Consider the following 23,161-nt stretch of genomic DNA (forward strand, 5'->3'; position numbering starts at 1 on the left):
GCAGATAGATGATGATGCATATAGAGTTCCTGCAGCAAAACAGAGAAACCTGTGACTGTAATTTTAACTCATTTCGCAGATGATTCCAAGTATACGGAGCAGCATAAATGTTGTTTCTCGAAAGCTTGTTATAAATAAACCTGAGCTGACTTTGCTTGTGATCTGATGGCTGTAACACACCGCTGGCCCGGGCCAGTTGGTTAATTTTTCTCTAAAGACCACTCTTTTACCTCATTATAATAATTAAGTGCTCTCCCAATGACCTGGAACAGCCATTTAGAGGAATCATTATTGATGTGTATCTTTTGTTCTCAACCAGAACACAAGCGACACGAGAGGTGAGGAGGTCAAGTGCAGGCGATGTCTGAGGAGCTGTATGGCAAACTGTAAAATTTACATATTTTGTGATTAAGGGCACATTAAAACAAGAACAAAAACAAAACAAGATTTCTTTTGGTGAAGTCCTCCAGATTCACTCAGGTGTCACTTCTGATATTTCTCATATTGTGGTTTAAGTTTAGACATTTGACTGATGACACAGAACAATGAAAGCAGAACAACCAAATACCGAGGTGATACAGTGCGAGCTGCTTTTTTTCCCAGTAAACCTGGTTCTTGGAGAAACACTTTGCTGCACTGATGACCAATTGACTGGCAGTCACTGTAAAAAACAAAAAAACAAACACACAAACAAAACCCTACACCTCACAGCTCACCACAATAACACAGAAAAAAACAAAAACAGGAAAATTATCAAAAAACTTTGTTGCTTACAGTTGATCCAAAAAAAGAGAAATGCCCAAACACTGAATACGTTTCATGTGGCTGATAATTTTTGACCAATTTCTGGCCTGTTGTCCACATGAAATGAAGGAACATTTGGGAAGTGTGAGGCCATTTTTTTTCAATTTAAGGTTTCTATTTTGTGTCCAAGCACCTGTGAAACATTAATGGATACAGCTGGATCCTTGATTACAACCTTGGATGCTGCCAGTCTCCACTGGTTGTTTATGTCATTTACATTAGAGCAACAGTTCCCAACATGGAGGTTGGAGTCGCTACATAAATCTGAGGGTCTACAAGGCGATTAACAAGGTAGGAATACAGAAGAAAGATATTTCTGCTATGTAAATAAATTAATTTTATATTTTCTAACTGCCCTCTATAATTTATTTTATCTAGAATTGTCACTGTTGCAAAGCTTTTACAGTAAAGTGTCACTAGGGCTGAATATCAGGACTGAAATAACCCAATACCAAGTAGTATCGGAACTTCTCCAGTCAAACGATACCTGCATTCCCTCCTTTTTGTACCCAGATCTAGAAAAAAATGACTATTGTATGGTTTTGCTTGCAGCCAATCACTGCAAGCATTCTTCATTTTAATGCGACATGTGATTGGCTGACTACCACAGCAGCTACAGCTAATACAGTCTGCGGTGATAATACTTCATTGTACAGTTTTGTACAGACATTTAATAAATATTTCAATAATTTGAACACTTTCAAAATGTATTCATGTAAAAATCATTTGGATGGAGAAGAGTGGTGGCATTTTATGCAAGTGAATGTTTCCATTCACATGATGGGTATCGAATGAAGCAGGAAAAAAAGGTATTGAATGAAGTACTCTATTGGTATCGGTATCACTTTAAGCGTATTGGTATTGGTGCTGGTGTCGTCATTTTTTAAATGATAACCAGCCCTAATGATGACAGTTACAGCTAAGTGTTACACAAGGATTCATTTCCTAAATTAAGAAACTTCATAAAATGCTTTTACTCCTTGTTTAAGTAGGTAAAAGTAAAAATGTGTCAATCTGATAATATGGAGTGATTCCCTTTTCTGTGATAAATATGGCCGCAGTCATCACTTTTGACCGAGGTAGACATATTATTTTAGACAGCTTTAAAGTTTTGTAGTCTTACTGTATGTCTCCAGATGGATTTCAAGTTCAAATCTCAACCAGACTTTTCTTTAAACATAATTTTGGGGAGAACACACCAAAAGGTTGCAGCTAACCGAATGACACTCACAGTGTATAGACAGCATCCATAATCTGATGCTATCTAACATTTTCACGTCTGGACAAATTAAAGTTGAAAGGATTTGTTTTTGGTTCGTTTTGAGGTGGCTACTGTGTCAGATTAGATGATGATGGTAACCTCAATCAATTATATACACATCTCTATAGAATCACTTCTCTTACACTTTGACACATTACACATCATTATCTCTTTGATACTGTGTAGTCTGATCCCAGCATGACAGAGTCAAATAATTATTTAAGGGGTGATAAACTAGTACATGCACATAAAACTTGAGATTCTATAAAACTGTCTGGTTTCTGCAAGTTGTCGGCTAAAATGGATGTTGGCCTTGAGCTAAATTTGATCTAAAACAGACAGAAATAACATATTCCAATGTACAGTGACCAGCTAAGTATTGGTTACATGGGACGGACCATTTATAGCCAATAAAACAAAGACCGCGAACATATCAGGCTCTGTGAGGATGGATGAATTCCTAGTGATACTGCCAAAATCTTACTTCTGTCCATTTTTATTCCTGAAGTCACACAATGAAGCCCCGAAAGTCCTAGAAACTGACTCAGCACATAAACAGCAATGTAAACTTTCAATTACAAGTACGAAAAAGAAAAAAAACACCAAGATTGCAGCGTTGTGGTTTTTCCTGTTACAGCAGCAGCGATGAAAATAAACTTAAAGAAAACATGAGCTGGAGGTAAAATATCTGGACTCACACACGCTGACTGGCTGGCTGAAGAGCTGATGTTGGCCACCGAGCGCTTTATCCAAGTCACCATCTGACCCCGTTTTCCCCCTCATTTCTCAAATCGGTGTCCCTTATCGTGCCAGAGAACTGCCTTTGAACCAGAAAACACAAATAAGAGGAGGAGGAGGAGGGCGACGAGGCAGGGAGGTTAACCTTCTGCAGAAAGTGGAAAGATTTTTATAGCTCAGAGGGGAAGAAAAAATAGATTTTATGGGACGGATAAAGAGACGTATCAGATACACATCATGAATTACAGTCTGTTTCAAAATGTTTTCTTTCCTCTTCTCTCTTGTGCCCATCATTCATTTAAAAAAGTCCAAAACTAATGCCAAGAAATGCAAAGTGACAATGAATGAATGAATTAATGTTTTTGAATGTTCTATTCTACTCTTTCTTCAGTAAATGCAGCATTGTTAATGGATTTCAGTTGGAGTTACGTCAACCAGTTTGATCTAAATTTGTCACGTGAATGAAATCTGCCTTCACAAAGACAGGAAAAGTCTTTTTGAACCAGAAGATGAAAGGCCACTTTCAACGCGGCCTCATCACTGTAATCCCAGGACCCCCCTCTTATCTGTGACCCCATGTTGACCCCCGATCTGCCCTCTCTGCAGCCTCTCTCTCTCTCTCTCTGGGCAAAATAAAACCCCAATTAGCTGCTAAGAGCTAATGTGACAGATGGGTTTGATTCATTCCGTCAGATTTAACTGTTTGTATGCATCCATCCCTCCATTTTCTTTACTGCTTATCCTCTAGAGGGTTGCAGGGGAGCAGGAACCAGTCTCAGCTGACATTAGGCAAGAGGTGAGGTACACCTGGACAGGTCACCACTCAATCATAGAGCTGACATAGAGTATAGAGACAGACAACCGTTCACACTCACATTCACACCTACGGGCAATTTAGAGTCACCAATTAACCTAACTGTCTGTATGTGGTGCTTAAATGCAACGGTGGAAGAATTGCAGTAAAAGTACATAAGTATTATGAGCTTGATGTAGTTAAAGTATTGCAGTAAAAGTACATAAGTATTATGAGCTTGATGTAGTTAAAGTATTGCAGTAAAAGTACATAAGTATTATGAGCTTGATGTAGTTAAAGTATTGCAGTAAAAGTAGTGGTTTGGTCCCTCTGACTGATATATTATTATATATGACATCATTAGATTATTAATAGTGAAGCATCAGTGTTAGAGCAGCATGTTACTGTTGTAGCTGCTGGAGGTGGAGCTAGTTTACACTACTTTATATACAGTTAGCTAGTTTAGTCCAGTGGTTCCCAACCTAGGGGTCGGGCCCCTCCAAAGGGTCAGCAGATAAATGTGAGGGGTGGTGAGATGATTAATGGGAGAGGAAAGAAGAAAAAACAAAGTTCTGATACACAAATCTGTTTTCAGTTTTTGGACTTTTTCTCTAATCTTTGATTTTTGCTGAAATATTGGATCATTTGAACATTTCTTGAAATGAAAGCATGTGAGAAGTTTAGAGGGAAAAATCACTATTTGGTGGAGCTGTTAACAACTCATAGACATGTGAAATGTGACCCCGACTACACACTGCTTTTTGTAAGACGTCAAAAGCCAAAAAGGTTGGAAACCACTGGTTTCATCTTTAACAATGTGTTGTATTTTAAAAGCTTGTTATATTATCCATTGTGTCAAATCTTCATCTGAAAAGTAACTAAAGCTGTCAAATAAATGTAGTGGAGTAGAAAGTACAATATTTCCCTCTGAAATGTAGAAAGTAGCATCACATGGAAATACTCAAGTAAAGTACAAGAACCTCAAAACTGTACTTAAGTACAGTACTTGAGTAAATGTACTTAGTTACTTTCCACCACTATTTAAATGTGATGTGGTTTTATATACTTGTCACTGGTGTATTGTAAACTGCACACACATTCTCAGTGTGTTCAGGGTATTATTATTATTATTAATGATTTGTCGGCCCATAGTTAATTTTCTGAGTGTTAGAACTGAACACACTAAAGAGCAGTTAACGAAGCAGGTTGCCAATTACAAGATGCATGCAGTCATAAAGTCTTGTATTTTTAAATGTGATCTCACATTGCTTTTCTTCATGGTGACTTTGTTGAAACCATTAGCGAGAGGAAGAGAGACATCATATAAAAGGGATTGGAAGAGCAAGCACTGATCAATTGCCTTGTCTAATTGTTTTTAAAGGATAAGTTCTTAAAACTTTCACTGAGCATATTGCATCTGTCATGTTGCTTCACACTATGTAACATCAGAAAGATCAGGTCTTATCTGACTGAATATGTCACTCAGCTCCTTGTACAGGCAGTTATCATCTCTTGCCTTGACTTGGCTGCCAGCTGGACAGTAAAACCTCTGCAGATGATCCAAAATGCAGCTTCAAACTGCCAAAAAAACAGCTCATGTCTGTCCACTGTTCATTACTGTGCACTGGCTCTCTGTTGCTGCAGTTCAAGTCACTAATGCTCGCCTACAGAGTGGCCACTAGCACAGCACCCTCCTACCTGAACTACGATCTGCAAACAATGACTAGTCCTACTGTCACTGAGAGGCAGGAAATCTCAATCCAAACTCCCTCGTTAGTGGACTAATTGAGTTAGTTGCCAAACTCAATTCAGCCAGCAGAATCCCTCTCCATCTTCAAAAATCACTTCACCCTCTTCTTCCGACATTACTCATCTAATAATGCTCTCTCTCTATCTCTCCATCCTTCTCAGACTCTCTCTCTCTCTTACTAAATCTGCTGTGATGCTTAATGCACCTGCAGCCTTGTGGCTCTTGTGTCAGGTGGAATGTGGAGCTGAGTGTTGAGGTTGCAATGCTACAGACAATTAAACGTTATATAGAAGGATCAAAAGGTTTTTCCAGATATTTAAAATGGTCTTTCTGCAGCTGTTTCATCACCATGTGGGACAATATTACTCTTCAACAGAACAATAAAAAAATCAGTCAGACTTCTGCTTACTGATGTCATGTTTGAAGTGTGAACACACAACAGACTCATTAGAGTTCATATGTACTGTTGATTTGGGACACAGCTTCACTTTACTGTATGTTAAATCACAGGTGGAAAACTCAGTCCAGCCTACAGTGGGAGCCAAAGAGTCTGTTAGACTTTGCTTCATTGTCATTTCAGTTGTATAATGCACAGCACTGACGGTTACGTTGTGTAGTATTGTGTTGTTGTGTCGTGTCCCCTCGCTGGTTCCCATGCACCCTCCCATCAGCTGACCGGTCGCTGACCTGCACGGCCGGTGGCACCGCAATGAACTCTGCTTCAAAACGTCGCCAAGTTCACAGTGACTGAGCGTCCATCAGATAAACGACTTTGGCAGAGTTACGGGGCCCTGCAGCGGACATAATTAGGCCAGGCTGTTTGTGTCCCATTAATTTTCTGCCACATAGCTTCACCCCAATCTCTGCCTGTCAACGAAGGCGGTCAGGTGGAGGGTGGAGATGCCTGGTGAACTCAGCGCTGACCTCATTGGTGACCTCAGTGTCGGTTTTATCTGTAATGAGGTCATGATATTCAATTCAGTTTTATTTATATAACGCCAAATCACAACGGAAGTTATCTCAGGGAACTTCTCACATAGAGCAAGTCTAGACTGCAGTCTTTTATTTACAGAGACCCAACATTCCCCCATGAGCAGCACTTGGCGACAGCAGCAAGGAAAAACTCCCATTTAACGGGAAGAAACCTCAAGCGGAACCGGGTTCTAGGTGGGCGGCCATCTGCCTGGACCGGTTGGGTTGAGAGAGAGGGAGGGAGGGGGAGAGAGACACAGAGAAGCACAGCAACAACAATAATAACAATAACAACAATAATAATAGAAATATGACTAATAATTATAATGGTAGCAGTGGGTGTCAAGCTGGACAGCAGTCGGTCTGCAGCCAAGGGTCTGTACAAATATATAAAACCACATAACATCGATAAACAGCAGTGTTAGCTGTAATATCTGATTCTTTGATTTAAAAAAGTCAAAAGTTCGAGCCTGTGGACAAAAAAACTGAGAGAGAAGGAATCAACTACAACTCCCACAGTGCATTTCAGCAAGAATCATCCAATTGCAGAGCTTAAAATTCTGTTGTACCTAAAGATTACACTTCTCCAGTTTTGGATGAATTTGGCAATAATGTAATAATGAAGCATTTTGAATTTGCTAAACCTCTCACTCACACATCCTGCTGGCTTCCTCTCAAAAGGAATATCATCTGAGGCTCGCCATAACTTCCAGTGCAGATAAAAAGTATTCACCCTCCCTGACAGTATCTGTGTTTTACATTAATCACACTAATCAACAGAAAAATCTGCTTTAATGCCAAAGTGAATTTATTACAAATATAAAATACAAAACACTTGTTTGCATAAGTACCCCCCCCCCCCCGCCCCCCCCCCCCCCCCCCCCCCCCCCGGGGGATGAGTTACTGAACATCCTTTGGAGTACAGTTAAATCAATCATTATGAAATGGAAAGGAGGCCACTAAGAGATCTACTGTAGGAGGTTAGGGTAAAAGGTAAAATGAATGCAGCATAATGGGAAATCTTGGAGGGCAACCTGATGTAACAAACCTGCCACTTGGGAGAAGATTTGTTTTGCAGAAAGAGCATAAGTAAGCCAAAGCATAAAGCTACAGCTACACAGGAATGGCTTAAAAAGAACAATGTTACCGCCCTGGAGTGGTCAAATTAGAGTCCAGATCTCAGTCAAATTGAGTATTTGTGGCTGGACTTTGTAGTTATTCTGACAGCTGGAGTGTTTTTCAAAGAAACATGAAGAATCTTAGTATCCAGATGTGCAGATGAAGCTGATAGAGACCTATGCTCACACACTGCTAAAGGTGCATCTACTAGATACTGACTTGGAGGGGGTGCAAACAAGTGTTTTTTTTTAAAAAAAAATAGAGAGATCTGCTTTCACTTTGACATTTAAGTATTTTACTGTTGACTTACTGTTGAGGCACCGTAAACGGTTAAATTATCCAGTTTTGAGGTTTCTGTGTTGAGGAACATTGAGGAAATCATTACAATAACTCTATAACACTAAAGCAGACTCTCACTTTACTCAGCAGTACACTCTAACAGGGTTATATAATGTGGTTTTTTTTTGCATTTTATAAGGATTTTGTAATTGAACACACATAACTACGTTATCCAGCTATTTCACTTTAAACCTGATTAAAGAGGACTCATCAGGGTGCAAAAAAATGTTTGAACTCAGGTAAATCCGAGTTTAAGTCAGAGTTTAAAGTTTATTTGAACTGATAAACTCACCTAAACTCAGTGACAAACTCAACTTTTAGCAGTAAAACAGCCTCTTTATGTGCTGACATGAATCTTAAGGAGTGAAATTTCCTTCAAACTGACATTTGAGTTGAAATAACATCAGTATGCGATCTTTTAAAGACAAAGGGAAATAAATACTGTATGAGGATTGTTTTTGCTATATGTATATTATTTTACTTTCTGTAGGTTGCAGTGCTTGACTTTATAACCAACTCATTTTTGTATCCTATAATATTGTTTTTCATCAGTAGTCCTTTATGTAATATGTTTTAAATACCACATAAAAGAATCTATGATAATAAACTTAACTGCCACAGACATGATCAAAACAACAAAAAACTGCTTATGTTTATCATCATCTAATTTACTCTTTACATAAACTGTACAGCAGCTACATCTGATAATGCACTCACAAACAGGACAAATATATACAGACTCCTTAAAGCAGAGAAAGTGCTATCTCCTTCCATGAATCCATCCGTTTTGTATTTCACAGCGCGTCTATTAGGCTTCAAGAACACAGAAACAGTCCTAGAATTAATAATAACATTAATAATAATAATAATAATAATAATAATAATAATAATAATAACTTTACTCTCAATAATCGCAAAAGTATGCTGCTCTAAACAACGAAAGTTTTCTATGTTCTAGCAGTGGAACAAGGTTTTATGGACAGGCCTTTAGATTACAGGTTAGTGTCTCTATCTATTCATAGTTACAGCAAATATTGTTACAGACAGAGTAAAATACAACAGAAATGATACATCTGCATTTTAAATACAGCTTATTCATAACGCTACTTCATTTGATACACACATAATAGCACTGTTAAGGATATATATCACATTCATGTTGTTGTTTTTTTGTTTGTTTGTTTTAAAGAAAACAGAACATTTTGAAAGTGTTTGACCGTGATGTTCAGCGAGCTCCAGGTTGTGAGATTAATGCGTCAAAATCAAGTGCAAGTTCCATCAGTAAACCTGGTTTGTTTGGTTTGTTTTAGAGATGGAGACACGTCGCGTCTCTCCTGCATCCAACATGGCTCCTAAAAGAGTGATCAGCCACTGTCACATTTTGTAGATTGAATAAGAAACTTTTACGGGTTTTTTTGTTTGTTTGTTTGTTTGTTTGTTTCTCCATAGAGCTGGTACGCGTTCGGTGTGTTGCTTAGCAGCAGTTCAGAAAGGCAAGTCAGAGTCATAAGATGCCAATAGAGGCAGCTAAAGACTGAACACAACCATGGTATGTCAGTAGAAATTGTGGTTATTTGCATCTGCATTAATTGAATTTTTGAGTTTTTAGAGAATTTGTCTGTGAATCTCAAAATTTTTGCAAATGTGAAAAGTGAAACTCATGACTTGCTCATTCAGCATAGCAAACATACGCAGCTCTTGGATATGTCCTTACTGATATACATTGATGTCAAAGATACTGACAAGTACAAAAGATAAAAGCACCAAAAAGCTGACTGGATTTTATCATCTGTAAGAGCAAAGTGGTCCCAACCGTATGGTGCTCATTGCATGTTTGACCCTGCACTCGGAGCAGTTGGTGATGACTTGGTGATTTTATTTTGGAAAGACTTCATCACCTGTTATTTAGATGTGTTGCAGGTGATTAAAGACTCCTCCAGAGATGACTTATCTCACCTAGTCTATCTAAAAACCTTTCTATTCAAGAAGGCTTTTCCATCTTTACTCTTATTACTATTTTCTTTATGTTGTGTGTTCTATGTTATTAATACTGTAGCACTTTGAGTTTCACTATGAATGAAAAGTGCGGTACAAATTAAATGTGTTATTATTATTGATGTGCACTGCACCTCGATACATTAATAACTTTAAAATGAATGTAAAAGATAGTGAAAGGTGACAAAAGTTTGTCACCTTTCAGCACTTGAGAGTACAGAAACTGGTTCCTTAGGTTTGGACCAGACCACTGAGGTGATGAAGTGCTCCAAACCAGCAATGTAAACCTCTTCATGTCTGCAGAAACGACACCTCAGAGGACTGAACTGGACTGTCAGGACCGGCGAGGTGTTTGCGTCACCTCTCTTGGTCTTGGAGAGTTTTCCAGAAGCAGATTGAAGGTTAAATTGTCTCTTGGGTGAGTTAAGTTCTAAAGCGGGTATTTGTAAGTGAAATGCACGTGTAGCCCGTTCACCGGGTGCACTATGGGCACCGTCTGCATCTTGGGAAAGTTCTCTGTGGCCAGGGTCCATCTGCACGTCCCGATCACTTCCACGGCCAGAGTCTTTAGGATGATCTGTGCCAGTTCTTTCCCCACGCAGCTCCGCACGCCGCCGCCGAACGGCACATAGCTGAACCGAGACGACCGGCTCTCCTCCTGGTCCGGGCCGAAGCGGTCCGGGTTGAACAGCTCCGGACTCTGGAAGACTGCAGCTGTCTCGTGGGTGTCCCTGATGCTGTACATGACACTCCAGCCTTTGGGGATCTGGTAGCCCTGAGAGATGAGGACAGAAATCAATAAATATTAATAAAGACAAGAATGCCTTTATTTTTTATAGTCTGGTGCATTTTTGAGTTTTTAGTTCTTTTGGTATCTGTACAAACTCTTAAATTTAAAAAAGGCTTTACTCTATTTCTTCATGCAGTGAAATTGTATGATGACACATGAAAGACTCTTTCTGTCCCTGGAAAAATAAATTAATGTAAATAAACAAATGAATCTACGATAGCACAGAAAAAAATAGAAATATAAAAATGTGTGGATTTCTAGAATTAGAGATAACATGAAGAATAATAGCAGCAGAATTTCTCAGTGGTGGAAACTGAGTACATTTACTCAAGTACAATGTTGAGGTACTCGTACTTTACTTTACATTATGGATGCTATTTTATTTCAACATGCAGTGGTGGAAAGTAATAAGTACATTTACTCAGATACTGTACTGAAGTACAGTTTTGAGGTACTTGTACTTTACTTGAGTATTTCCATGTGATGCTACTTTCTACATTTCAGAGGGAAATATTGTACTTTCTACTCCACTACATTTATTTGACAGCTTTAGTTACTTTTCAGATGAAGATTTGACACAATGGATAATATAACAAGCTTTTAAAATACAACACATTGTTAAAGATGAAACCAGTGGTTTCCAACCTTTTTGGCTTTTGACGTCTTACAAAAAGCAGTGTGTAGTCGGGGTCACATTTCACATGTCTATGAGTTGTTAACAGCTCCACCAAATAGTGATTTTTCCCTCTAAACTTCTCACATGCTTTCATTTCAATAAATGTTCAAATGATCCAATATTTCAGCAAAAATCAAAGATTAGAGAAAAAGTCCAAAAACTGAAAACAGATTTGTGTATCAGAACTTTGTTTTTTCTTCTTTCCTCTCCCATTAATCATCTCACCACCCCTCACCTACTACATCAAGCTCATAATACTTATGTATTTTTACTGTAGTAGGATTTTTCATGCAGGACTTTTACTTGTAACAGAGCATATTTACATTGTTGTATTGGTACTTTTACTGCAGTAAAAGATCTGAATGCTTCTCCCACCACTAGAATTTCTAAAGACAGAGTGAAGTGATAAATAAACTTACTTTAAGAGCCACAGCTGGATGATGCTGCTAAAATCTGAATTTCTATTGTTATTACTTGAGAACTTTTTCTTTTGTGGTTTTCAGCTTCACATATTCAGTCACTGATGTCATGCAATTAATCCAAACATCTTTTTAACCCTCATCTCAATCATTTCTGCAGATTTAGGATTTCCTTGTTTAGGCTTTAGGAAGATGTATTTGAGCGAAGAGGCACAATTACTTTTTCAAGGCTGCAATTACTTCTCAGCTATAGAGTCTTTATATTCTGAGAAAGAGGTGCATAAATGGCATCATATGCACTATAATAGTATTCTGGGAATTCCCTCTGCAGTCGTTTTAAATTTCACAAAGCCTTTCGCAATAAAGACAGCAAATTGGGAGCACACTGAGGGCAGGGAGGGGTCATGACAGGACAGTTTCTCAGCAAAGGTCACGCAACTCTGTATGTGAATGCCATTAATACGCAGCAAGACGTTCAACACAACATATAGACTTTAAAGGATAAAGCAGCTATTTTCTATATTTTTCTTATTGTCAACAAATATCATGTTTGGATCCAAACCAAGAATGAACTGCTCTACTAATAAGTATTGTGTGTGTATCCAAAGCCTGATATATCTTATTCCTCTGTGCTGTAGACCTCCATTGTTATTCAAAAACTATAAAAAACACGTCAATGAGCTACACTGCTGCCCTGGGTGACATGTTCCTTCATTATGAAGAGTTTTCTCTAGAAACGGCTCCAAAGACTAATAACAGAGATTAGATAGTAAACCTCAGGAGAGAGGTTCCTTGTACGGCAGACGCCACTGAGCATGTGCAGGAACGTGGCTTTGTTTACAGATTCACTAGCTTGTTGTGCTACATATCACAACCTCTGGACTTCGTGCTACATTATGAATTTCTCAAATAACTTCTGTACAATTTAATCTAAAAATTCAATATGACTATAAATCAGTCCTGCTCATAGATGTATCCCTTTATAAGAGACAGTTTTACCACAGTATAAACAATATGGCAAATTTGTATTGGCTCATGCTATATAATGTTATATTGTCACTATTACCGGTTAGACCATCTACATCTATTTCAGTTAGTACATTCCTACATTTCCCACAATGCCTTTTGACAGCTCCAAGATAAGCTGGGACTTGTTGCATTTGATAGCAGGTTTAAACAGCATGTAAATGTACTTGCAAATGTTCTTATTCTTAGTAATACCACATAGTACATTTAATACCACTGCTAACAACACGCTGTCTGCCAATGACACGTAGACTACAATACAAGTCTTTTTACTTTGTCTTTGGGTCATGTAGTTTAGGTTTTTTCCAGAAAAAAAAAAGATTCTGTTGTTTGAATTACTTTGTTGCTGCAGTGTTAATGTACAAATTGGTCTCGTAGTAGGTCTCTAATAGATCTATGGTTGTTGAATGTTTGTGCCAAATTACTCTAGAAAGAAACTTACTGTAGATATAAATTCCTTTGCAGCTAAAGGAGATATGTTACGTCCTCTGTCCATTCATCCCAGAAAAAAAACCCCCAAACAACAAAAAGTGCCCACAAAAGTCTACTGCCAGAGACTCGTACTTACATCTAATTCAAATGTCTGCAGGGCTGTCCGATAACCACCGGAGACCGGTGGCAGAAAGCGGAGCACCTCTTTGACAACACAGTCTATGTAGCGGAGCTGAGTCAGCTTGTCCAGGCTCAGGTATGGTACATGAGACTGGGATCGTGGGAAACCATCCTCGTCACTGTGATTGTGGTGATTGTGACATCCTCCGTTCAGCAGGCAGGTGGTCTCTGTGTCGGCAGCGTCCTCCTCTTTCTGCGTGGCGACACCAGACGGGCTGTTGCTGCCGTGGGGCTCATAGCCGAGGCCCTCGGCCTCCAGCTCAACTCTGGCCTTCTCCACCACTGCTGGGTGGCGAAGAAGCTGCAGCACCAGTGAGGTGGAGGCGCTGGCTGTGGTGGAGTGAGCGGCAAAGATCAACTCCACCGCTGTTTCCTGCAGGGAGGGAAGTGGATAGATGGATTGATTTAATTTCTTCTTAATTTACTGGTTTGAAATGTACTTAAAATTCACTTTCACTAGGCAGAAGATTATGATGACTCCAAAAATTTCTGTGTGCTACTACTGTTACAGAACCATCTGGTGCAGGAAATACTGTTTACCAGACGTGATGAAAACTATTGAAGCACGTTGTGGGTTTCTTTTCACCTTTGTGTAACTTAGTTTCAGTGTGTTCACTGAGTCATAGAGCCACTATGTCTAAACATCAAACCTCCAAAGAAATCATAGACCTCTAAATACTTTTATGCCATGTTTATATGGGATCAGACAACCTGATAATCATCCGATCTGACAGACTTCTGTGTTGGGAGCAAGCGACAGCTGCTAGATGCTCCAACTGACTCCCATTCAAAAAGCTGCAACTTCTCTCTAGAAATACTGAGTCAATCTTTTTTTCAACAAGTCATTATGATCTCATTCCCTCTAATAAGTGTGCTGGTGGTCATTTTGGAAATTATTGCTCTGTTAATAAGATTTGAAGACTTATAGTAGCTTTGATGTCTGCCATGTGGGCGTTGATCGACAGCTGTGATTGACAGTTGGCTCACCTGCTACTCTCCCGGCTCCGGGACTCACACTGAGTCTGACTAATGCTGTAGGTTTAACATGAGGCCACAATTGAACTTGAATTTTAGTCAGAACTCAACCTGAAGTCTTGCATGTTTATATCTGAATGTTGTGCAGTCTGTAAGGGCTTAATATCCACTGCAGATTCAATATCCTTCTTTAGTCCCCGTCACTTTTACAGTTTCGGTTTGATTCATGTCCTCAATGTCTTTGAAGCTTCTGTCAGATGAGAGAAGCTGAGTTGATCAAAATGCTAATATGTTCATCTGAGTTGCCTTAAGTTATTGCCTTGCGCTCACAGTAATTAAGCTTTACAACAGCAGCCAGTGATTGGCTGACTTTTTTTGCCCTGGGTTTTGCCTTTCAAGAACATACATATCCTACCCTATCCCATAGACCTATATCCACACCCTATCCTTCTGGTGCTGCTCTGCTCTGGGCTGAAAAAAGTTCGCCGCCCCCTCTGCATTAGAGTAAAAAGTAATTTAATCTGTTTTTATTTAAAGATAATTCTCCTAAAAAGATGCTTGAACTGATCATCAACCAAAGGCAGTACAGTAAAAGATCTGTGTAGTAAAGTTGGAAATAAAACATCATCTGGGTTTACATTGAAGTATCTCTGACTTCACTGTAAAACCAAGCTTACGCTCTTGGTAGTCTGATCCCATCATAACTTTCAAGATCTTAGACTGGCACCAACTTTCCTGAATTTTTGACAAACTGTTAGCTTGGTTCTAGTACCTTGAGCTCCTGGATGCTGAGCTCCTGGCCGTGCTCTTTGGCACTGGACAGCATGTTATCGAAGGCGTCATGATATTCCTCCTCCTCCGACTGCTGTCGCTCCATTTTTTCCTCAATGATTTTCTCCATATTGGCGTGTAATATCTCTCTGGCTTTAATCCCCTGAGCAGAAAAGTAAAAGTTATTCAGAGTGTAATTAAGCTTTTGTGGATTTATTATATGTTTTAAACTTAATTTTACACTTTCTCTTTGAAAACATGTAAGTGGAAATCCACAGACATCTCTAATTAGGTAATAGTTTTTGATTCCTATAGCACAAGGTGTGTGACAGTGAGGTAAAAAAGTAAGAGAGGACCAAAATGTCTGTTGTAAGTTCATAGAGCTCATGGAGACGTCTTCAAATGTCTTGTTTTGTCCAATCAACAGTCCAAAATTAAAACAACTTCAGTTTACTACCATGTATAATTAAGAAAAGTCTAAAATCCTCAAACTTGAGAAGCTGCAACAAGTAAATGTTTTGCATTTTTGCTTAAAAATTTGAATAAAATGATTATTCGATTATCAAATTAATTGCTAGTTAATTTTCTGTCACTCAACTAATCAACTAATCGTTGCAGCTCTACTCTGATCCTGACATGCAGGACAAGTCAGATATCTCTTGGTGCTGGTCAGCAGATAAAAGCATGGTAAGTGAATAAACATCATCCTCATGCTCTCTCACCTTGCGTAGCCCGCTGAGCGGAGCGTCTATGGGCAGCGAGAACAGGTTGTTCATCAGCTGCTCGAAGATCTGGGCCAGATAAACTATCCGCTCCTCCTCCAGCCGCAGACCCAGCAGGACCCTGACAGCAATGCGGAACGTCAGGGACTTGGCGGCACTGTAAACGTCGATTGCACCGGGCTCCGAGCACCACTTGGCAATTTCAGACTTGACCACGTCCTGCAGCCGGGGCAGGTAGGACTCCAGAGCCCCCCGGCTAAACACTTTGGCCAGGATCTTGAAAGGGTTAAGGAAACAAAGACAGAGGAGTCATAAAAAGTTATTACCTGGTACATGGCTGTCAACACCTTTCAGTAAATACTCACTAAAGAGGAGGACAGGGTGGGGTAGGGTACAACTGGATAGAGGTAAAGGAAAGATGTAGAAGATACAGGAGATAAGACAGGACAGGGTGGAGGGGATATTACAGTAGGACACAGTGTAAGCACGGCATAGGTTTGAATAAGATGGGAGATGTGACTGATTGTGGAAGAGATTAAGGATATTGGATGAGAGAGAGGATTGGGTAGGATAAATATGAAGTGGGTCTCCCCATGTAATAAAATTTTGGGAATCTCCTTCGATAATTTAACTACAGTTTAGGTTTATGTTATGGCCAATGGTTACAAATATTCCAGTTTTGGTTTGTATGGTGAATTGCTTAAAGTCCAACTGAAATCACATTTTGTTATCCCTTTTCCGTCAAAAATTATGCAAATGTGTTTTTAAATGTATTGTTAATAGTTTTTTATTATTAAAGGGCTGGAGGGGAGCAGGTCGGTGTCTGTGTTTGATTGACACCAGCTGGCAGGCTACCAGTGTTACACTGTATGAACGGAGACAAAGTAAACAAACTGCTGTAGCTACAGACAGCGTGTTGCTAACAGGGATTTTGAAGAACAACGACCAAACCAGCATCTAACTGATCTGAAGTGACATTTGCAGGTATGTTTACATGTTGTTTAATGTGCTGCCTCTGAGCAGCTAATTAGTAATCTAGCCTGCTAACTGATGTTAGCGGTGCACTTTTCCTTGGTGAAAATTTAATTTGGTGGCTTGTTCAACAAACTAAGCTGCAGGACAAGGCATGTGTTCATGTTTGTAAGTTAGATAAGAAAGAGACTTTAGCAGGAAAGCTAATGTGGGTTGTTGTTCAGAGTCTGTGGCTTTTGTGTTGTGTAGCAGGATGCAATCAGGCTCAGTGTGACCGTCTGCTCTGCCGATGATAGAACAACACATCAATGCTTTATGCAAGATCTGATTTTCTGTGTGGAAGTAAGGATTCTCTTCATTCAGTTCTTTAAACTCTTCATTGTATAAACATATCACAGTATATTTAATGAACTTATGGTGATACAGTTACAGTTTATACTTGGGCTGCAACTAACAGTTATTTTTTATCGATTAATCTGTTGATTATTTTCTTGATTAAACAATGAGTTGTTTGGTCCATAAAATGTCAGAAAATGGAGAAAAATGTTGATCAATGTGTCCCAAAGCCCAAGACGATGTCCTCAAATGTCTTGTTTTGTCCACAACACAAACATGTTCAGTTTACTGTTATAGAGGACTAAAGAAACCATAAAATATTCATATTTAAGAAGCTGGAATCAGAGATTTTGGACTTCTTTCTTTTTTAAAAATGACTCAAAATAGTTGACAATTCATGTAATAGTTGGCAATTAATCGACTAATCGTTGAAGCTGTACTTCATTTCAATATGAAAATAAAAATATTGAAATAACTCTGATAATTTAACCCTGCCAGTACTAGCTCTGTGCATCTCATTTATTCCCTCCCTTCTTACTTTTCTCTTCCTCTTGTGCAGGTCTCCGATGGAGTTGACCAGGGTGTTGGGCCCCAGGATGATGCGGGTGCTCTGGGGCCACTGGGTGCACACCAGGCTGTGCTCGCCCAGCAGGATCTTGCGGATGTTTTCAGCACCTGTGACCCGGATGACAGGCTTCCCCAGCAGGTGGGTCTTAAACACATTACCATGACGCTCTCTGCGTGAGATGTGGAAGTTGGAGCCCTGGAGTATGAAGAGAAAATTTTACAACAAATCAACTAACTTCTGTACTTACTTGAATTACACTGAATGAGTAAGATATTTTATGGTTGATTGATGTTTATTTTGTGTTCAGAGGCAGATCTGGATCAAGATAATAAATTTTGAACATTTTCTTTTACTAAAAATGACAAATTCACAAGATTCTGCAGCATTTCTTTCCTGCATGGAAGCTTTTTTAATCAGGTGTCTTTGTATCCAGTGACTTTATACTTTCCGACTTTGGTGTTAATAAATACTATGAATTGTAACATTTTATTCATTTGTTTCTATATTAATTTTAATGTGATATCACAAACTCTTTTAGAAACATGTTTGATAGTTTTCAAATAATTGTAGTTTGGGCTGCAACTGTAGACTATTGTCATTATTGATGAATCTGCCAATGATTTTTCTCGATGAATTGTTTTGTCTATAGAACATCAGAAAAGAGTGAAAAATGTTCATCACAGTATCCTAAAGCACAAAGTGACATCATTAAATGTCTTGTTTCGTCCGACCAACAGTTCAAACCCCAAAATATTCAATTAATGCGAATGTAAAACCAAGAAAAGCTGCAATTTCTCACATTTGAGAGCTTGGAGTCATCAACTGTTTGGTGTGTTTGTTGAAAGACTAATATAAACTTAACTGAGTATCAAAATAGTCTATTGATCGACTAATTGTTGCAGCTCAAGTTGTATACACATAAACTCTTCATTATATAAACATATCACATGTTTACATACTTCTGGTCTTTGCCATTTAGTTCCAATGAAGGTAAAACAATATTTCTTCCATGTTGACATCAACAGTTTGTTTTTAACTCTTTCCTGTTTCAACATGACAATGTGCACAAAGATAAGCTCGATAAATAAATGCTTTTCCCAGTTTGGTTCGGAAGAACTTGACCTCAATCCCATCCGACACCTTTGGAACGAGACCTGATCACTCAACATCAGTGTTGGCCCTCAAAATGGGAGCAAATCCCTGCAGCCAGGTTCCGATATCTGGTGGAAGACTTCCCAGAAGAGTGGTGGGTGAAGCAGCAGCAGATAGGGTTTCTAAATGTGACTTTAAAAAGTACATATGGGTGCAAAGCGTGTCCACATACTTCTGGCCATGTAGAATAGCTACTTTTTGTCTCTTTGTTTTCCTTTACCTATTACTTCCTCTGCTTTAACAATGCAAATGTATTTAGAACTAAACTGAGATGAGATGGAACATTGGGGACAGAATTAAGAAGAGGGTGAAAAATCAGAAAGAGGAGGGAAAAAACAGGAGCCACACACATCACGTGTGCTGCAACGAGGCGCTCTGACTAACGCCCAGTGTGGAGGGGATGGAGGGATGGAGGGATGGAGAGAGAAAAGGGTGCATTCCTCGCTGTTGGAGAGACAGACAGACAGACAGAGAGGTGGGGGAGGGAGGGAGAGGTGGAAGAATTGAACAGAAAACGTCTGTTTTTGCTCCGCAAGAAGGAATTACGCACCGAGCATCAAGTCCGCACATGTCTCATTAACAACAGAACTCAGCCTGCACAAGAATCTGCGGGGCTTTTCAGAGCCTCCCGCGCGCTTCCAGATACATCATCAATAATCTGATCATTAAAACATTCCGCAGCTCGTCACTGTACACCGATGTTTATCTGTTTTGAGCTTAAAGTCAGGCAATGCGGATCGGATAAGTGATAAATAAGGAACTATACGCATTCAAACACACACAAACGCGCAGGAGACTAACCTGTAGTTTGGAACGCTTGTAAAAATCTAAAACTTCAGCAGCCCAGACGTGCCATCTCTCTCTCTCTCTCTCTCTCTCTCTCTCTCTCTCTCTCTCTCTCTCTCTCTCTCTCTCTCTCTCTCTCTCTCTCTCTCTCACCTGGAACAACCAGTGGAAGGTCTCTCCGACCAGCGGCCAGCCCATGGAGCCATTCGGCAGCGGCAGGCTGCTGTCTTTGTCCCGGGTCAGGCTCCAGCGGAGGCTCCACAGCTGTTGGGTCAGCGCCAGCAGCAGGAGCGCGGACAGCACCGAGGTGAGCGCGGTGGCCAGGGCCGACAGCACCCCGAACTGGGCCAGGGAGAACATCTCCTCCGAGCCGGTCCGCTACCCAGCATCCACCTGTGTCCGTGCGTAAAAGCGCGTCTGTCTAGTTCAAAACTCTGTGCGTAAATCTTCTCCTCCGTCCAGTTTCTCCCCTTCTTTCCTCTTCTTTTTCTTCTTCTCCTCTGTAAACTCTGTCCAAATAAAAATAAAGGCGTGTTAGTTCAGTCTGGTTCACCCTCAGCTGCACCAGAAAAAAAAATCAGATAAAGAGAGAAACTAAACTCTTTCTGAACTCTCTGGAGACAGCCAATGGCTGATGGTCGTTATAAGCTGTTATTACAGCCAGTTAGACTATAATAATAACAGTAATCATACAGACTGGACACCAGCTACCTGATTCAGCCAGAAATATGCAGTGATAATGCACCGGGTTGATATGTGTTCACATCTGGAATTATTGTATTATAATTCTTCTTTCGCTTTATTTCCTTTATTTGCCCCAAATCAGAGAAAATCATCACATTTTTGTAGTTTTGAATGAAAACAAATAACATAATTTATCTCTTTTAGCCTGCTATTATTAAAAAATACATTTTCAATAGTTTTGGTAGACAGACGCGCCTGCAAAGCAAATAGAACCGAGATCAGACCGGATGGATGCGCCTGCACAGACTCATATTTGACTCTGGATGAACTACATGAAAAACGTGCTCCTGAGGAAACTCCCCTTCATTCCGCTGCCGCAGCTCCTTCAGGATGAGGAGTAGCTGTCAACTATTCCAAATAGTTTTACAGGTTTACATGCGCCGGCTTGTCTATTAGGTTATGCGCCTTTATAGGTACAGTTCAGGGGGCTCAGCCACCCCCCGGGCGGCCCGAGGTTTATAGAGCAATGGCAATAAATCAGGTTAAAAACAGAAGAGGAAAGAGGGATTTGAATACAGTAGGCTACAGTATGGAGCGTATTAACTGGCTGCAAAGTAAACTAGAGGTGAGATGTGAGGAAGCGACTTGGACACGAACAGGATGAGCGCAAAAAGTTTAAATAATTTGTCATTTCATCATTTTTTCAGTATGATAACATAATAGAGAAGTTTCCGACAAACACCAGACTTACCTCCAAGCAGCTCCTCCTCAGTGTTGAGATAAATCCGTTTGGTTTTACGGAAAGTTTCTTTCTCGCCTTCTTTGCCAAACCGGTGACTATTCCTCCACAGTGAGCGGGCTGCAGGGGGTTTTATAGAAAAGGCTGCGCGGCATGATCCACCTTCAGCGGATGACGTTGGTGTGCATATGTTAAAGAGGCTCGTTCATTCACCGCGCGGACCGCAGAGAGGATTAAAAAAAGGAAAAGGTTTGGAGATCAGAGCGGAGACGCGGCGGTGCGCTCTCAGAGAGAGAGAGAGAGAGAGAGAGAGAGAGAGAGAGAGAGAGAGAGTGTGTGTGTGTGAGGGAGAGAGAGAGAGAGGGAGAGACAGAGAGGATCAGATGGCAGCGGATAGAGGAGACTTGCGGGCAGCCAATCAGCTGGGAGCCGTTCAGAGTTTGGCGCAGGTTTGAGAGCAACTTCAGTATTTCAGGTTGGAGCTCAGCAGCTGCTTCATTTCACCGCATCCCGACGGTCTGCAGGCGGGCTGTAAGTTTAGGAAGCGACGGATACAAGAAGAAATAACGCAGGAAAAACACAGTTCTGCGTTCAGATCAGGATTTCAAAAATAGCAACTTTATTTATTTATTTATCTGAATCAAATTAGACAGATTTCCAGCAACAAATTTTGAAAATGTGTTGCAATTATTACAACATATATCGTTAGAGAACTAACCAAAACTAAAGTCTCAGAGTCTGTAGGTGCAGGCAAACTCTTTTAATGCCTTCTTGAGACTTCAGCGGCACAGTTTTTTTTCCCCTGTGGCTTCCAGAGAAGAGGGAAGGGGGGGGGGGGGGGGGGGGGGGATTATATTTTAACGCGGAATAGGCCTAATCCAGATGAGAATAATTATTGCACCCAAACCTGCATCCAGAGACGCAGATTCACGCAGCAAATTGTAAGAGTCAGTCTGTGCGTAAAATAGTTTTGGATGCACTTTAAAAACAACAAAATGAAGATGAATTGATGCGTAATTTTCTAAATATTTGCAGCACTATTTGTTAGCAGCATTTGCAGACAAACTAGTGAATTAACATACTTTGGGTTTCATGTTTGTTGTGTAATTTTCAGGCTAATTAAAGCTGAGATTTGTAAAATGACCAAACACTGAGCTGTTATCAGTGAGGGACTGGTGTTGATTGGAGAATGTGTTTGTTGGTTGGTTTTTATCTAAACCGATGTGAGGAGGTGAAAGAGCTCCGACCGAGCGGACTGACGGAAACAAGGTCACACTGTTGGTTTTTACACCTTCAATTAACATTGTTATTACTGTGTGAATTCAGCCTGAACAAAACACAAAACACCTGAATATCTTTCGATCACATTTGGCCTCAGTCTGTGTTTCAGTAGAAAACTCTGCAAAAGAGATGACGCACAACTTGAAAAAAAAAAAAAGAGGCAGGAAATGAAGCAGATTGTGTTTTCTCTTCTAAAAGCGTCCAAATGTGAAGCGCTGCTCTTTAAATTTAAATAATACACATTTAAATACTTTTAATCAAACTCCAGATCGGTTTGGAAAATATTTTCTTTGTCTAAGAAGCAGAAGTGACTCAACAACGCTCGTAAAAATATCAGCCTGCTGTTATGTGTGTTTGTATGTTATGTTTGTTACTTTTGCACCATGTTTGATTATGAAAAAGTTCATGAAACTTTCATAAATAAATAAAAAAAGAAACAAACGGGTTAAATCATTCGCGCTTCTTCTGTTCCTCACGTGTGAACTTTTAATTAAAAAGCTCCATATTCACAGCGCCGTAAATCTGCGGCTGACATTTAATATGAGCTGAGGGGGAATCCCCCCCCCCCCCCCAAAAAAAAACATACATCACACATCAAAACTAATATCAGAAAAAATGTCTTTCATATCAGCTCTCACACCTTAGAAGAAGTGAGCAGAGTCTGAATCACGTCATTCATAAAGACACTCTGTTCTAGAGATGGAAGGAAATCTAATTTTACTATAATAATGATTATTATTATTATTATTTACAGATAATCTGTTCTTTCAGATATTATAAGCTTAATTTTTAATCACAGATTTAATTTGAGGGCCTGTTTTTGTTCATGTGTGTAAAGCTAATTGATGGAAAAATTATTTGAATTTGGGGATTGACTTTTA

General features: G+C 39.7%; 2 protein-coding genes across 2 annotated transcripts in view; one reads left to right on the top strand and one right to left on the bottom strand.

Annotated features, from left to right (window-relative positions):
* LOC137197494 (NACHT, LRR and PYD domains-containing protein 12-like) overlaps positions 1 to 23,161 on the top strand; it is a 316,885-nt gene that overhangs the window by 80,998 nt on the left and 212,726 nt on the right. The gene's annotated exons all lie outside the window — the stretch shown is intronic.
* On the bottom strand, positions 7,693 to 21,260 carry cyp26c1 (cytochrome P450, family 26, subfamily C, polypeptide 1). The gene is made up of 7 exons (XM_067610950.1): positions 21,012 to 21,260; positions 19,730 to 20,085; positions 17,609 to 17,833; positions 15,763 to 16,038; positions 15,042 to 15,203; positions 13,251 to 13,667; positions 7,693 to 10,546 (listed from the first exon to the last, which is right to left on the bottom strand). The coding sequence occupies exons 2-7, from the start codon at positions 19,934 to 19,936 to the stop codon at positions 10,202 to 10,204; spliced, it is 1,632 nt and encodes a 543-aa protein (XP_067467051.1). The 5' UTR covers positions 19,937 to 20,085; positions 21,012 to 21,260; the 3' UTR covers positions 7,693 to 10,201.

This window comes from Thunnus thynnus, chromosome 14 (assembly GCF_963924715.1).
Source record: "Thunnus thynnus chromosome 14, fThuThy2.1, whole genome shotgun sequence".
In the NCBI taxonomy this organism is placed as follows: domain Eukaryota; kingdom Metazoa; phylum Chordata; class Actinopteri; order Scombriformes; family Scombridae; genus Thunnus; species Thunnus thynnus.

Excerpts from the sequence above, each read along its gene's own strand:
- cyp26c1 (XM_067610950.1), bottom strand. The coding sequence starts at position 19,936 with ATGTTCTCCCTGGCCCAGTTCGGGGTGCTGTCGGCCCTGGCCACCGCG. Across the intron at positions 17,834-19,729 it reads CCTTCCACTGGTTGTTCCAG|GGCTCCAACTTCCACATCTC; the intron begins GTGAGAGAGAGA and ends TTCATACTCCAG. Across the intron at positions 10,547-13,250 it reads TGCAGACATTTGAATTAGAT|GGCTACCAGATCCCCAAAGG; the intron begins GTAAGTACGAGT and ends CTCATCTCTCAG.